Raw genomic sequence first — 16,316 nt, 5'->3', positions numbered from 1 at the left:
CTTAAGACATGCACGAATAGGCAACGAAAAGTGAAGTGCCGCAGCTCCCCAGAAGCAGCAACTCAGCCACCGGCTCTCCCTCCTCTGGAGCTCATCATGTAGACAGTAAGCTCAGCACAAGCACACATTGATTCAGCTGCAGCACAACAGGCCAATAACAAACAACCTTAGAACTCTGAGGTCCTTTGTGATTGGCCTGTTGTGCTGCAGCTGGACCAATGTGTGCCTGTCTACATGCTGAGCTCCATGCCTACATGAGAGACTGCTCCTGTTGATTCGTCGGGAGCTCAGCATGGCGCCGGACCGGAAATTAGGTAGGCCTCAAGTCGGAATAGGAACCCCAGTTCCATCACCATGGGAGTCTTGTCAGCCTTAAAGGGGTCCCCGTGCGAGTGCCGTGGGCCTAGAAAGCAATGTTACTTACCATAACAGTTGTTAACAGTTGACAGCAGGCAGCTATTATCACTAGTGGGTGATGTCATCCGACAGAGCCCCGATGCGGACGTCTCACAAGCATACTTGCTTGAAGAAACTTCAGAAGTTTCGAGATGCCCGCACCGCGCATGCGCGAGTGCCTTCCCGCCCGATGGTCTGGGCATGTCTCCTCAGTTCAGGTAGCTAGCAGAGAAGCCAACCCAGGGGAGGTGGGTGGGACGTGAGAATAGCTGCCTGCTGTCCCTGGATAACAACTGTTATGGTAAGTAACATTGCTTTATCCCAGGACAAGCAGGCAGGTATTCTCACTAGTGGGTGACCTCCAAGCTAACCTAAATGGGATGGTGGGAGAGTTGGCAACTTAGGAGAATAAATTTTGTAATACTGTTTGGCTAAACTGTCCATCCCGTCTGGAAAAAGTATCCAGACAGTAATGAGAGGTGAATGTATGAACCGAGGACCAAGTGGCAGCCTTACAAATCTCCTCAATCGGTGTCGATCTGAGGAGGCTACAGAGGCCGCCATTGCCCTGACCTTATGGGCCGTGACCTTACTGGGTAGGGGTAATCCAGCCTGGGCATAGCAAAAAGAGATGCAAGCCGCCATCCAGTTGGAGATGGTACGCTTTGAGACAGGTCGTCCCAACTTGTTCGGATCAAAGGAGACAAAAAGTTGAGGAGCAGTTCTGTGTGGTTTGGTACGATCCAAGTAGAAAGCCAAAGCACGTTTACAGTCCAGAGTGTGAAGAGCTGATTCTCCAGGATGAGAATGAGGCTTTGGAAAAAACACAGGTAGAACTATGGATTGGTTGAGATGAAATTCAGTGACCACTTTAGGCAGGAATTTCGGATGAGTGCGAAGGACCACCTTGTCATGTTGGAAAACTGTGAAAGGTGGATCCGCCACTAGGGCCTGAAGCTCACTGACCCTGCGAGCAGAAGTGAGGGCAACCAGAAAAACCACTTTCCAAGTGAGAAACTTCAGGAGAGCCTTGTTGAGAGGCTCAAAGGGAGGTTTCATAAGTTGAGAAAGGACAACGTTGAGATCCCAAACCACAGGAGGAGGTTTGAGAGGAGGATTAACATGGAAAAGTCCTTTCATAAATCTGGAAACCACAGGATGAGCAGAGAGAGGTTTCCCCTGCAGAGGCTGATGGAAAGCCGCAATAGCACTCAGATGGACTCTTATGGATGTAGATTTGAGGCCAGACTGAGATAGGAGTAGAAGATAGTCCAATACAGAAGATAGGGAGGCTCCCCGAGGCTCCTTATGATGAGAAACACACCAGGTAGAAAATCTGGTCCATTTTTGGGAGTAGCATTGTCTAGTAGCAGGCGTCCGGGAAGCCTCCAACACAACCCTCACCGCTTTGGAAAACTGGAGAGGAATTACGTTGAGAGGAACCAAGCTGTCAGGTGGAGAGACTGCAGGTTGGGATGGAGCAGAGATCCTTGATGCTGAGTAAGCAGTGAAGGAAACACTGGAAGAAGGAATGGCTCCCTTCTGCTGAGTTGAAGTAGAAGGGAGTACCAAGGCTGTCTGGGCCACCGAGGAGCTATCAGAATCATGGTGGCATGGTCGGATTTCAGCTTGACCAGAGTCTTTTGAATGAGTGGAAACGGAGAAAACGCATACAGAAAGCGATTCCCCCAATCCAGCAGAAAGGCATCTGCCTCGAGATGATGAGGAGTGTAGATCCTGGAGCAAAATTGAGGCAGCTTGAAGTTGTGGGGAGCAGCAAAGAGGTCTATCTGAGGCGTCCCCCACTGAGAAAGATCTGATGAAGAGGCCTGGAATGGAGTGTCCATTCGTGAAGCTGGAGGAGATGACTTAAGTTGTCTGCCAAGACACTGTCCTTCCCCTGGATGTAGACAGCTTTGAGGAAGGCGTTGTGGCGAACCGCCCAATCCCAGACTCTGAGAGCTTCCTGGCAGAGGGAGGCCGAGCCCGTGCCCCCCTGCTTGTTGACATAATACATGGCAACCTGATTGTCTGTGTGAATGAGGACCACCATGTCGTGAAGCAGATGCTGAAAAGCCTGAAGAGCATTGAAGATGGCTCTGAGCTCCAGAAGATTGATTTGATGGAGTCTGTCCGCACTGGTCCAGAATCCTTGAGTGCGAAGCCCATTCAGGTGAGCCCCCCATGCATAGGTCGAGGAATCGGTTGTGAGAACCTTCTGGTGGGGGGGAGTGTGAAACAGCAAACCTCTGGAGAGATTCGAAGAGGTCATCCACCAAAGTAGAGACTGCTGAAGAGCAGGGGTGACAATGATGTGCCGAGTCAACAGATCGGACACCTGTGTCCATTGAGAAGCCAGAGTCCATTGTGGAATCCTGAGGTGAAGTCTGGCAAAAGGTGTCACATGAACTGTAGAGGCCATGTGTCCCAGGAGAACCATCATGTGTCTCGCCGAGATGGACGGGCGAGAAGATACAGACTGGCAGAGATGAAAAAGAGCTTCCAGTCGCTGAAGGAGGAGGAATGCTCGTAGTTGAACAGTGTCCAGAACCGCCCCGATGAAGGGGAGAGACTGGGAAGGTTGCAGATAAGATTTGGGAAAGTTGATCTCGAAGCCCAAACTCTGCAGGAACCAAATGGTGGTCAGAGTTGCCGAGATGACCCCTGGAGCCGAGGCGGCCTTGATGAGCCAGTCGTCGAGGTAGGGAAAAACCTGAAGACCCTGGTTCCGGAGTGCAGCGGCCACTACTACCAGACACTTTGTGAAGACTCTGGGAGATGAGGACAGGCCGAAGGGAAGCACTCGATACTGCAGATGTAGATGTCCCACCCGAAATCTGAGAAACTTGCGAAAGGCCGGATGAATGGGAATATGAGTGTAGGCCTCCTTCAGATCTAGAGAGCATAACCAGTCGTTCTGCTCGAGGAGGGGGTAGAGAGAAGCAAGGGTCAGCATGCGAAATCTCTCCTTGACCAGGAACTTGTTGAGGATCCTGAGGTCCAGAATGGGACGCAGGTCGCCCGTCTTCTTCGGAACAAGGAAGTAGCGGGAGTAAAACCCCCAGTTGTGTTGGTCCACAGGGACTGGCTCGACGGCCCGAAGCCGGAGCAAAGCCTGAGCTTCCTGAAGAAGAAGGGCGGTCTGGGTCAAGTTGGAAGGATACTCTCTTGGAGGGTGGTCCGGGGAGACCCAATGGAAATGAAGAGAGTATCCATCCCTGATGATGGTAAGGACCCAGAGGTCGGTGGTGATAGCTGCCCATCGATGATAAAAATGATGGAGGCAACCCCCAATGGGAAAAACAGGGAATGGCAGAACGAGGTTGGTTATGCTCCCTAAGAGAGAGTCAAAAAGGCTAAGGTGCCTTGGGGACAGTAGAAGGTTGAGGCTTTTGTTGAGGCTGCCTCTTCGCTGGTTGTCTCGCAGCCGGAGCCTGCCTTGGTGCATAACGCCATTGATAGATCAAAGGCGGCCGAGAAGGACGAGACTGTGTCGGCTTAGGCTTGGGTCGAAGAATGGACTGAAAGGATTTCTCATGGTCAGACAGCTTCTTCGTCACGGTCTCGATGGATTCGTCAAACAAATCCGCCCCTGCACAAGGAACATTGGCAAGCCTGTCCTGGAGGTTCGGGTCCATGTCAATGGTCCAATGGTCAATGGCCAAGCGACGCATAGCCACGGAACAGGCGGCAGCCCGTGCCGAAAGTTCGAAGGCATCATAGGAGGATTGCATCAACTGGAGACGCAGCTGGGACAGCGAGGCAACCACTTCTTCGAATTCGAAGCGAGCCTGAGACTCGATGTAGGGTGTAAACTTCCGAAGCACAGGCAGGAAGAACTCCAAATAAGTGGCAAAGTGAAAAGTGTAATTGAGAACTCTGGAATCCATCATCGAGTTCTGATATACGCGCCTCCCAAACTTATCCATGGTCCTGCCCTCGCGGCCCGGAGGCACCGAGGCATACACCTGGGACGGATGAGACCTGAGGGAAGATTCGACCAGGAGGGATTGATGAGAGAGTTGTGAGCCCTCGAATCCCTTGTGATGAACGGTGCGGTACCGGGCATCCAACTTGCCAGGAACAGCAGGAATTGAGTACGGCGTTTCAAAACATCTCATGAACGTTTGGTCGAGGAGCTTTTGCAGAGGCAGATGAAGAGACTCCGCAGGAGGATGAGGCAAATGCATGGTGTCGAGGTATTCCTTGGAGTACCGAGAACCGGAGTCCAAGGTAATATCCAAGTCATTCGCCATCTGCCGGAGGAAAGATGAAAAGGATAACTGGTCCGCCAGCACAGACCTACGAGATGGACTGGACAAAGTCGAGGTTTCGGGATTCACAGAGATCTGCGATCAACAGGGCGAATATGAGCCACAGGGGTCCTCAAACTCCGGACCCGGTGGAGGAGACACATCCGACGAGGAATACCCCATACGCGGCAGCTTCTTCTTCGGCGAGACTGTAGAATGTCGAGAGGAGTGCCACGAAGAATGCCTGGATCGATGCCCCTCACGGTGCCTTGAAGGGGATCTAGAGCGGCGATGTTTAGAATGGTCCCCAGAAGCCTCTAACGAGTAGATGGGACTTGAGGCCGTCGATCGCAGAGGCGGGAGATTCGACGCCTCTCGAGATGCAGTCCAGGCTTGATAAGGAGTGCGGAAGAACTCTTCCTGTGATTTGCGATGCCCAGGGCTTCGATTACATTACATTAGTGATTTCTATTCCGCTTGTACCTTATTACCCGAAGAGGGATTCCACACCTCTTCTTCTGAAGGCGTAATGGGCTCTAGAGGGGGCATGTCAGTAAAGGAGGCCCGCCTCGAGGGACCGGCCGCCAATCGCCGCTCCTCCTCGCCAAGCAACGAGAGCGACCGGCGAGGAGGAGGGGGAGGGGGCGGTCCGCCCCCCGGAGCCGGAACCGGCAGGTCACCCTGGATCGTTGCTATCAACTTGGGTCCCATGGTTGTCATGAGCTCGATAAACTTAGCCTCCAAAAGGGACCGCAACGAAGCCGACAAGGAGGGAGCCGCACCTAAAGTGGGACCTCCTGAACGGTCTTCGCGCTCCTTCGTGGTCGAGTGCTTTTGCTTGGAAGCCTTCGGCACTTTGAGAACCACTGGTAGAATGGGAGGAGGCGGTACCTGATCCGAGGTGGAGGAAGACATCGGAGCAGGAGGCGGGGTCGAAACCGGAACAAAGGAAGCCGGCTTCAAGAGACCCGGTGTAACAGGAGTGGTGGAGGGCTTCGCAGATGCAGGCGAAGTGCCAGCCGAAGTCAAAGCTGATGGTTCCTTCGCAGCTTCCATCTTGAACATCGACTCCCACAAAAAACAGCGACGCTTAAACGCACGCGCTGTGAGTGTGGAACAAGGCCGGCACGATTTCGGGAAATGTTCTGGACCAAGACACTGCAGGCAGCGTCGATGCGGGTCCGTCAGCGAAATCGCGCGCTGGCACTTGCTACACTTTTTAAAACCGGTAATTGGCCGGGACATAGGCCGAAAAAGCTCCGCCGCAAGATCGAAGGCGCGGGGTCTGAGCCACGCAGCCGACCCGGTCGAATCGCCGGAAGAAATTTTTTTTTTAAAAGAAAACCAAAGAAATAAAACTCACAATAAAGAGTAAAATAACCCAAAACCGCGGCAATAGAAGGCAAAAAACGGGATTCAATCAGTGCAGAACTGAAGTAGAACTTCTCAGCTCCGCAGAAAGAAAAGAACTGAGGAGACACGCCCGGACCATCGGGCGGGAAGGCACTCGCGCATGCGCGGTGCAGGCATCTCGAAACTTCTGAAGTTTCTTCAAGCAAGTATGCTTGCGAGACGTCCGCATCGGGGCTCTGTCGGATGACATCACCCACTAGTGAGAATACCTGCCTGCTTGTCCTGGGATAAGAGGGGATTCCCGCGATCCCTGTTCCTGTGCAGACCTCTAGTTCACACCTAATGCAAAGAGCAGCAAGCAGTGTGATTTGAACCCTGTCTTCACTGATTCTCTGCCCACTGCTGTGCCTCACAACATATAAACCCTAGTAAATCTTACCTGTGCAAACAAATATGACATTACAAAATCATCAAGGACTGGTGATTCTGCACCTCGGGTAATTCCATAACGAAAAGCTCTACTGCTTCCATTACAATACCAATGTGGAAAATAAAATCTGTTAGGAAATAAGTACCTGTCATTAGATTAAGAAATGGCAGTAATATTATTACAAAGATAATAAATATCATATACACAGATCTACTGCTGAGTTAAGAGGTTTAATTGAATTTGGCTCCCACTGTACCTGATGCCTAGTACAGAGTGTCTTTTAAAGGGAGAGGCTGCTTCCTGAAGATTCAAGACTTCATGAGAAACACAAACTTTGTGATCTGAAGCACTGCAAGTCTGAAAGCTAAGCTTTTCTGAATTTATATATTTTCTGATATTTGTATTTGGTTTCCCTCTTTCTAGAAATAGTCTATAGCTTGATATTGCCTCCATCTATTCTATGCAGGGGAAAAAAGTTTTCTTTCCTCTCACTAGCAGAGATGCTTGCTCCTATAATGTGCTATATATCTGTCTTCCTAGTGACAAATTCCTCCCCAGAACTTTCACCTCTTATATAGGCCTTAAGAAACATACTGTAATTGGCATGTTATCATTTAATGCCAACTAGTTACTTCTTAATTTATACTCATTGTCATGACACAGATGGTCTGCAATGCTGCCAATCAACATGACTTTCATTCAGTGTAATAACTGTGATGCCTTTTTCCTAAGGCAAACCATGTGGAGGCTCACAGTTTGCTCCATATATACTCAACTATTTGTTATGCAAATGGAGCTTATCAAACTCTGGGAAAGATTCTCTAATGTTCGCGGTAAAATCCGACAGGCTGCTGTCACGGCTACTATTGTAACGATTTCAAAAAGACAAGTCATTCTTTAAAAAACAACACATGCAAATGAGGTTTGCAGAGGGTTGTTAAATTTGCATGGGATGAGTCGCTGGTGATAGTGATCGGCACATACGCAGACTACACCTGCAAAAAAAAAAAAAAAAAAAGGAGGGATGCCCACTCTCTCTCCCACCGACACCATCAAGCAAATCCTGCTGACAACTTCCCCCTTCCCCCCCAGCAGGAGAGATGCCCACTCCCTCCTGCTACTGCCATAAAACACACACACACACACACCCCAACACCCCTATGGAAGGAACCTTAGGTACCTGGGCCAATCAGAGCCTTAGGCCCCTCTCCGGCGCATCCCAGGATGCACCTGGAAGGGGAAGGGCCGTCATTTTGAACAGGCCGGCCTGCCAACCATAGGGAGTAGGCATCCCTTCAGCCGACTTTCGTGAAGAAGGTTGGGGGATGGCAAGGGCATGACAGGTGGAGTGGGCATTCCAACTGCTGCCGGGGGATTGTTTGATGGCGGTGGTTGGAGGGAGTGGATATCCCTTCTGCTGCAGGGGATTGTCTTAGGAGGTTGTATTGACAGTGGCGGCAGGATCGAGTAGACATCCCTCCTGCTGCCAGTGAGGGGGTATCGGGGGGAGGGCTGTTTAACAGTGGCGTCAGGAGGGAGGGGGCATCCCTCCTGCCAATCATCGATTTGGGGGGTTATTTGGGGGGGGGAGGGAGCTGTCAAACCTTATTTTCTCATCAGTGCCTGAACCAATCAGCACTCAGTCACTAATAGAAAAGTAAGGCTACAACAGCTCACACCCTGCCATAAAAATTTGCCTGCAAATTTACTACGAGGTTAGGGAATTGCGCGGCCTGCTCATTTTAATACTAATGACCTCGTTGTACTACATTTGCAGAGGGAGCCTAAGGGAGTCCCTGTTTGGCTTAGATGCATAAGACCCTATCCAAGGGGAGGGGCTTGAGACATCTGAGCCAATCAGGGCCTTAGGCCTCTCCCCGTGCATCAGATGATGCACTGGGGAGGGGCCTAAGGCCCACATTGCAGCCAGCAGACGGCGGAGGAGGGACTGACTGAGCACCCCTCCTGCTCCTGACTAAAGGTACCAGGGAGGAGGGGGCCGATGGAGGGTGGCCTCCGCTTGCAGGAAGAAGTAGGTATCCCTCCTGCCATTTTGGGGGGTTTGGGGAGGGAGGGGGTGCTTTGTCGGGGGGAACGCTTTGTCAGGAGACATTTTTCTTTTTCTTTTTATTGGGTAGATATTTTTCGTGTGTAATACAAGCAAAATATCTGTTACATTGCAAAAAAAAAAAAAAAAAAAAGAAACCCAGGAAGACCTGTCCACAACAATCGGGTTTTAGGATCAGTAAAATCTGATGCTAAACAGCCAAGTGATGTAAATGAATCAATCACTTGGCTATTTTGTATGGGGTTTTACTAATTTGCATAGCCGGATCGGAAAATGGGTGATTGAGGGGAAAAACACGTAGTGGGCCATTTTGTGAATCAGTTCGGTTAGCAACAATCATGAAAACAGGTTTATCAACGATCGCTGACTTTAGTGAATCTAGCCCCAAGTGAGGGGAAAAATGTTATGTTTTAGAGATGACGAACAACTTCCAGAAAATTCTGTTCTCATTATGCAATGGCCTTCTGCACAATATATTATTTAAGACACAAATTGGCCTGAATCACAGATATATTTTCATCATATCAGATGTGTAAAATAAACTGAATACAATACCTTATTCGATACATCAAAGCACTTCTAGTAGAATCGTCTACATGAAAGACATGGTTTGGGGGGTACCATATCCTCTCTGTCTCATTCATTAAAGAAAACACGCTGCTGTATACAGGTGTGATACCTAATAAACATAGAATAAATAATACATTACTGGTTCCATTTTAGAAGGACAAAGAAGTCAGAATTGAGATGACCAGTTCAGAAGTTTCATAAATATTTTAATTAGAATCTGCTGTGTAGAAGCTATAAATACAGAGAAAGAGACAGAGAGGATGGATGGATTTGGGGAAGAGAGAGATGGGGGGGAGGGGAGTAGTTGATGGATGGATATGTGGTGGGAGGAGAGAAACAGAGAGAGAGTTTATGCAGGTCTCAAATGTGACTACTCCTTCTAAAATGACCACCAATATTATTCAGTGTTTAAAAAAAAACCAAAAAATGGATGCTTCTGCATAGAGGGCCTGATTCTATAAACAGCATCTAACTCCTAGGCGCTGTTCAGTGTGATTATCATTCGCTAGGCACTATTTATAGAACCATGCCTAGAGGCACCTTCCTTTCCCTTGTTTAAAAGCAGACTGAAAACCCACCTTTTTGTTATAGCTTCCAATCCTTAACCCTACTCCTCTGCCCTCCAACCCAGTCCGCTGATTAACCGTTCCCCTTAACTGTATCCATGACATCGTGTTTGTCTGTCTTGCCTGTTTAGATTGTAAGATCTTTCAAGCAGAGATTGTTTTCTTATTCTTTGTGACTCTGCAGTGCTGCATGCATCTAGTAGCACTATAGAAATAATTAATAGTAGTAGTAGTAATAGTTCTTAGATGCCACTAGGTGTAAAATCCTTAGGAACACTCCATTTAAGCCAAGGTTTTCTTGGCCTAAATAAGTGCGCCTAAAGTAGGACCTACCAGCACCTAACTCAATCCATGCCCAAACTCTGCCCCAAATCCACCCTTAACCATGTTTACTTGCCAGTAGACACTGGTAGGTGCTCGGTGTAGACACCTACATCAAAATGGAAGGGGTCTAGTGGCAAATTAATTTTTTTAATCAGTTTTAATTAGTTTTTAATAGTGCTTTCAATTATCAGCCACGCAGCTGATCTGCGTCAAAGCGCAGTCTAACCACCAAAGCCACTGCTCTTCTGCTTTCTCACTACTGTCGCTCTCCTTTACTACAAGCTCCCTACCCCACCACTACAATCTGGCACCTCTTCATTTCCCCTCCCCCCCCCCCCCCCCCCGCAGGTCCAGCATCTCTTCATCATCCCTTTTTCTGCCAGTATGCAAACGTGCATGGCAGGTTGCCAACAAAAGCAACACCAAAAACAGGCTGTTTTTGGCCCGGGCCAGCTCACAGGAAGTGCATCATGGGTGGGATGTGTCACAGGAAAGGCCCTGGACGACCCAGAAACAGCCTGTATTTGGTGCTGTTTGTGCCTGTAAGCTGCCACACGTGTTGGCATACCAGCAGGGGAAGGGATGACGAAGAGGTTCTGCTGGACCCGTGGGAAGCAGGAATGAAGCAGTGCTGGAATCATTTATAGTAGAATGGATGTCAGGGTTCAAAGGATGAGGAAGAAAGGGACGGATGTGGGGGGAACGAGAGAGGGGAAGTAGTTGATAGATGGATGCAGAAAGAAAGAGAAAGAGAGAGAGAGAGAGAGATTGAGACTTATTTATTATGCAGGTCTCAAATGTGACTAGCCCTTCTGAAATGACCACCAATATTATTCAGTGTTAAAAAAAAAAAAAAAAATTATTTGAACCAAGTTTTAAAAATGTACTAAGCGTCGGGAAAATGTAGTTTATAAGGTAACTTTTAATGCAGTTTTATGCTGTTTTGACCAAAAGTTGTTTTTACATTCACTATGTTGTTAGCACTGGATGTGCACACACTGTTTTAATACGGGGGGGGGGGGGGGGGAGTTAAAGATATAAATTTTAAATTCAAAAGTCCCTTTTAGTCATGTTTTGTTTGTTCTTGTTTTGTGAGTCTGTATTTTTAGTAAGCCAGTTTGGCTCATAAGGTATTTAGAGTTGTTTTATGTCCTTTTTCAGTGCTTGAAAAGGCTCTATTTCATATGAGGAGTGGTGCAGTTTAAGAGATATTTTACCAACAGTGGCATCGGGCACCGTGTTGGTGGGGGTGCTGGCACCCCTCCTCCCCATAACCTAAGTGGTTTACATTCAGGTACTCAAGCATTTTCCCTATCTGTCCCAGTGGGCTCACAATCTATCCTCTCTACCCCTGCCTCTTCCCATTTCTCCCCTCACTATGCACGTGCCCCCCCTTCCTTTCCCCCATACTTCTAGTTGTTCACCGCTGCAAACAACAAATTCAACGTGCTCCCCACGACCAGTTCATCTCTCTGGCTGACATCACTTTCAGGTGCTGCACATAGGAACAACAAGAGGAACGGGAGAAGGGAAGGGGGGCAGAGACGAGGGTGAGATGCCTCTCACCCTCGCTAAGCCACTGTTTACCAACTTAATTTAATTTCTTCTCTTTGTTTTTACTTTTTACACATTGTGGATGCTGTGTACCATAAAATCATATTTTGAGTTTCCGGCCTTTAAAAACTTTTAGTTCGGTTGTTGCTTCTAAGCCTTCTCGACTATTGTAACAGTATCTATTTGACATGTACCAAGAAAGAGATGGCTGATTCAAAATACGGGGGTCAAATTAATTTATGGTCTAAAGAAATATGATCATGTGACTCCTTTCTACCATGAGTTACTTTGGCTTCCAGTGGAGGCGCGTGTTTTGTTTAAGCTGGGTTGTCTGTTACAAAGTTGCGTATGGTATTGCTCCAAACTATATGACCGATAGATTTTTCGTAGTATTCCATAAACATAGGAGAGAATCACATGCATTGTTTAATTTTCCATCTGCTCAAGGTTGTAAGAGCAAGAAATCCTTGGAACATACACTAGCATTTCAGGCTGCTTTCTACGACAGGGAATTTAGACCACTGTTGCATAGTGCTTGCTCTCACAAGCACTTTAGAACTCAATTGAAAACTCATCTTTTTTCAAAATATTTAGCGAACTAATTTAAATCATCCTTAGGTTATGTTATTTTTAATCTTTTGTTCACCGCATTGAACTTACGGTTATGCGGTTTATAAGTAAGATGTTATGTTATGTGTTATGATTTATCTTAATTGATTCTGATGTTGATTTTATTATGCGGTTAATCAGTTTTTAATTTGCCGTTTAATTTTTATTATGTTTGTTTTTATAGTATATATGTTGTCATTCATATGTCAATCAAACTCAAGATTTAATAAATAATGCCCCTGACAGAGGTGCCATAGCCCTAAAACATATTGAGCAGGTTTTTAAAGTCTGAACATATCTACCTGGGACCACCCATTTTATGTTACTAATAATAGACTATTTGGAGCCTATATAATCTGCTTTTGTTTTGCTATGCTCTTTACAGTTTTTTAATCTCTATTTTTCGTTAACTATAGATAGTATAGATCAGTGTCCTGCAAACTTTTTAAAGCCGCAGCACACTAAACCTGGGGCCGCGGCTGGAGGGCATCCAGAAGTGTGCGGATGTCGACGCAATGACGTCACACACATATTTGACATCAATCACGTCAATGTCCGCATATGCATGGAGGTCCTGAAATTACTATGCTGGTGTGGAATGCTGGAAGAGAGGTGCAGAGAGGCACAGGATGATTGCTTGCAGGACATGCCTCACCAACGTCTCACAGCACACAGTTTGTGATACACTGGTATAGATACATTCTCATCTCTACCTCATGAAGGATATTAGAGACTGGCACTACAACAAATTTCTCAGAGGGCCAAACATTTTGCTTAGGCTTATCCTCCTCCTCCAACTGAAATGGTAGACTCTCTCCTTTCCTGTGAAGTAGTCCAACCTGGCACCTGTCTAGAAGCCAAGACCCAACTGAGTAGAAGAGAGCCTCCATTCAGAATCAACACAGAAAATCTAGAAGTTCCCACTCTCCCAATGCACTAAGTACAAATATCAGTGCAACCAATGCTAACCGTAATGTTCCTTCAGCCACAAGAAGCAATTCAGTACTGCTGGGTACGAGTAGAACATCTGGGATCAGATGAATCGTCATCTGAATCATTGAGAACACCTATTCCAAGTGAGTAATTTCTCTTTTCACAGGAGGACAAGCAGGATGATGGAAAAATTATGTTCTTACCTGTTAATTTTCTTTCCTTTAGATGCAGCACATAAATCCAGAGACTAGTGGGATAGCACACATCTACCAGTAGGCAGAGATAGAGAAACTGATTAACAGGTGGTCCTATTGGCTGGCACGCCTCCTGCATCTTCAGTATTGCTTCTTGCCCAAGCATCCAGAACTAGTAATATGTGTAGCACATAAAAAACTTCTTTCCTATAATAAATTTCAAAGGTAGTAATACAGAATACAACTACCAATTATAATGAAACTTCCGACACAGAAACCGAGAGCCAATAACCAGAAAAGGATGAGGCTCTGCGCTCTTCGAGAGAATATAAGCGCAGTCTGGTCAGACGTTCTCCATAAGGGATGTCTTTCAGTCCTGAGACCATCCTGGTGGCCATTCTCTGGATTGACTCCATTCTCTTCACATCCTTTTGATAATGTGGCCTCCAAAACTGGACACAGTACTCCAGGTGAGGTCTCACCATGGCTCTGTATAACGGTAGTATGACTTCAGGCTTTCGTCTGACAAAGCTTCTTCTGATGCAACCCAGCATTTGTCTAGCCTTTGCTGACGCTTTCTCCACCTGTTTGGCAGCTTTCATATCTTCCCGGATGAGAACTCCCAGGTCTCTTTCTGCAGTAGTTCTAGTTAAGTTTTCCCCATTCAAGGTGTATGTTCTGCATGGATTTCCGCTCCCAAGATGCATTACCTTGCATTTTTTGGCATTAAAGTTTAATTGCCAAGTACTGGACCGTTGTTCCAATAAAAGCAGGTCCTGCTCCATAGTGCTGGGCCTGGTTGCGCTGTCAGGTTCTGTTGCCCTGCCCACAACATTGCATAGTTTAGCGTCATCGGCAAATAATGTAATTTAGCCTCGAAGTCCCTTAGTCAGATACCTTACAAAGATATTAAATAGCATCGGGCCCAAGACCGAGCCCTGTGGCACTCCACTGGTCACTGTCAACGTTTTTGATGGAATACCGTTTACCATTACTCTTTGAAGTCTACCGCTTAACCAGTCTTGTACCCATGCTGTCAGTGTTTCTCCTAGTCCTAATGATTTCAACTTGTTCAGTAACCTCCGGTGTGGAACACTATGAAAAGTCTTGCTAAAGTCCAAATACACGATGTCCAGGGACTCACCCCCATCCAGTTTTCTTGTTACCCAGTCAAAGAAGCTTATCAGGTTGGATTGACAAGACCTTCCCTTTGTAAAGCCATGCTGGTGGGGATCCCTTAATCTTTCATCGTCCATAAACGTGTCCAATCTGTTCTTAATCAATTTTTCCATGAGTTTACTCACTATTGATGTGAGACTCACCGGTCTATAATTTTCAGCCTCTGATCTGCATCCCTTTTTGTGGAGCGGGATAACATTGGCAGTTTTCCAGTCCAGGGGTACTTTTCCCTTGCTAAGGGAAAGGATGAATAGCCCGGCTAACGGCTCTGCCAGGATGTCACTCAATTCTCGAAGTACTCTAGGGTGTAGATTGTCCAGGCCCATTCATAGGTAAAGAGTGAGCAGAAGCAGCTATTGAGTATTTCTGCTTTGTCTGCATCTGAGTCTGTAAAGCTGCCGTCAGGTTTCTTTAGGCGCCCAATTCCACTTCTGTTCTTCTTCCTGTCACTAACGTATTTAAAAAAGGATTTATCCTCTTTCTTTACCTGCCTAGCTATGTTTTCTTCCATCCTGAGTTTGGTCTCTCTGACTGTCATTTTAACTTTTCTGGATTTAGCCAGATAGGTTTCTTTAGCTTCCGGTCAATGTGATTGTTTGTAGGTAACGAAAGCTTTCTTTTTTTGCTTTACTAGTTCTGAGATCTCCGCGAGGAACCACTGTGGTCTATTGTTTCTGCATCGTTTGCTCAATGTTTTTATGTGTATGTTAGTTGCTTCATGCAGGGTAGACTTCAGAGTATACCATAGTTCCTCTACATTGTCCGTCGCGCTTTGGTTTTGCAGCACTTTGTAGACGTAGTCCCCTATGCCCTGAAAGTTAGTTCCTTTAAAATTTAGGACCTTACTCAAGGTCTTTGATCTAGGGGTTCCTTTTTGGAGGCAGAACCAAACCATGTTGTGGTCGCTGGATGCCAAGGTTTCACCCACCAATACCCCTGTGACACTGTCTCCGTTGGTGAGCAACAGGTCCAGGATTGCCTGGTCTCTGGTGGGTTCCAGTACCATCTGCTGGAGGCGTGCTCCTCGCATGGAGCCTCTTGCTGCCACTGGATTTAGCGGAAGGTTTGTTCCAGTCCACATCGGGCATATTAAAGTCTCCCACCAGCACTGTGTCCCCACGCAGTGTGATGGTCTCAATGTCTTCCATTAGTTCGTCATCTGCGTCCTCCTTTTGTCTAGGTGGTCTGTATACGACGCCAAGATACAGGCATTTGTTATTGCCCCTGGCTAGGTTCACCCATAGGGATTCTCCCGTATACTTGATGTCTGTGATTTTGGTATCTTTGATGTCATCTCTAATGTATAGAGCTACCCCTCCTCTGTCTCGGCGGAGTAAGTTATATCCCGGTATGACCATATCTCATCCGTGGGACTCTGAGAACCATGTTTCTGATATTGCCACTACATCCAGGTCGGCATTTCTCATTTCCGTTTCCAGTTCCAATATTTTGTTGCCTATGCTGCCATCAGGAACCAAAATAGATCGGTCTAAGAAGCAAGGGAAAAGAGAGAGGGAGCCCAGGCTGCTACAACAAGTGATACAGAGAAGGCTGGAGTGGCGAAATTCCCTGAGACATACACCAAGAATGGAAATCCGTCTAGATGCTAGCGTAAGCTGCCGATATAGGTGTCTGTTTTGCATGGAAAAGAATAGAAATAACCCGCTCCAAAAAACCCGTATGCCACAGCTGCGACTTTTTAAGAAATAAGGCATAGTAGAAACGTGGGACGAAATGCCATGTTGATGGATCCCTGGATAAACAAATCCTGAGGAACTAGAAACCACAACGGCCTGCTCCCGGACAAACCCTTCAGATCCACATACCAGGGAGAGCGCAAAAAATCAGGAGATACTAGTATCACTGTGCCATAAAAGTGAGTCATGA

The 16,316-nt window shown here is 47.1% G+C and overlaps 1 protein-coding gene across 3 annotated transcripts in view; it reads right to left on the bottom strand.

Annotated features, from left to right (window-relative positions):
• JAK2 (Janus kinase 2) overlaps window positions 1-16,316 on the bottom strand; it is a 298,615-nt gene that overhangs the window by 218,779 nt on the left and 63,520 nt on the right. For 2 of the 3 annotated variants that reach the window (XM_033925632.1, XM_033925622.1), the window contains 2 exons: window positions 9,056-9,179; window positions 6,442-6,559 (listed from right to left, as the gene is read on the bottom strand). In XM_033925632.1, the coding sequence (XP_033781523.1) occupies window positions 6,442-6,559; window positions 9,056-9,179 (242 nt within the window). The remainder of the gene's footprint in view (window positions 1-6,441; window positions 6,560-9,055; window positions 9,180-16,316) is intronic. The other variant, XM_033925643.1, reaches the window with a different exon arrangement.

This window comes from Geotrypetes seraphini, chromosome 1 (genome assembly GCF_902459505.1).
Source record: "Geotrypetes seraphini chromosome 1, aGeoSer1.1, whole genome shotgun sequence".
Lineage (NCBI taxonomy): Eukaryota > Metazoa > Chordata > Amphibia > Gymnophiona > Dermophiidae > Geotrypetes > Geotrypetes seraphini.
The sequence above is the reverse complement of the archived record's forward strand: the minus strand, read 5'-3'. Positions and strand labels throughout refer to the sequence as shown.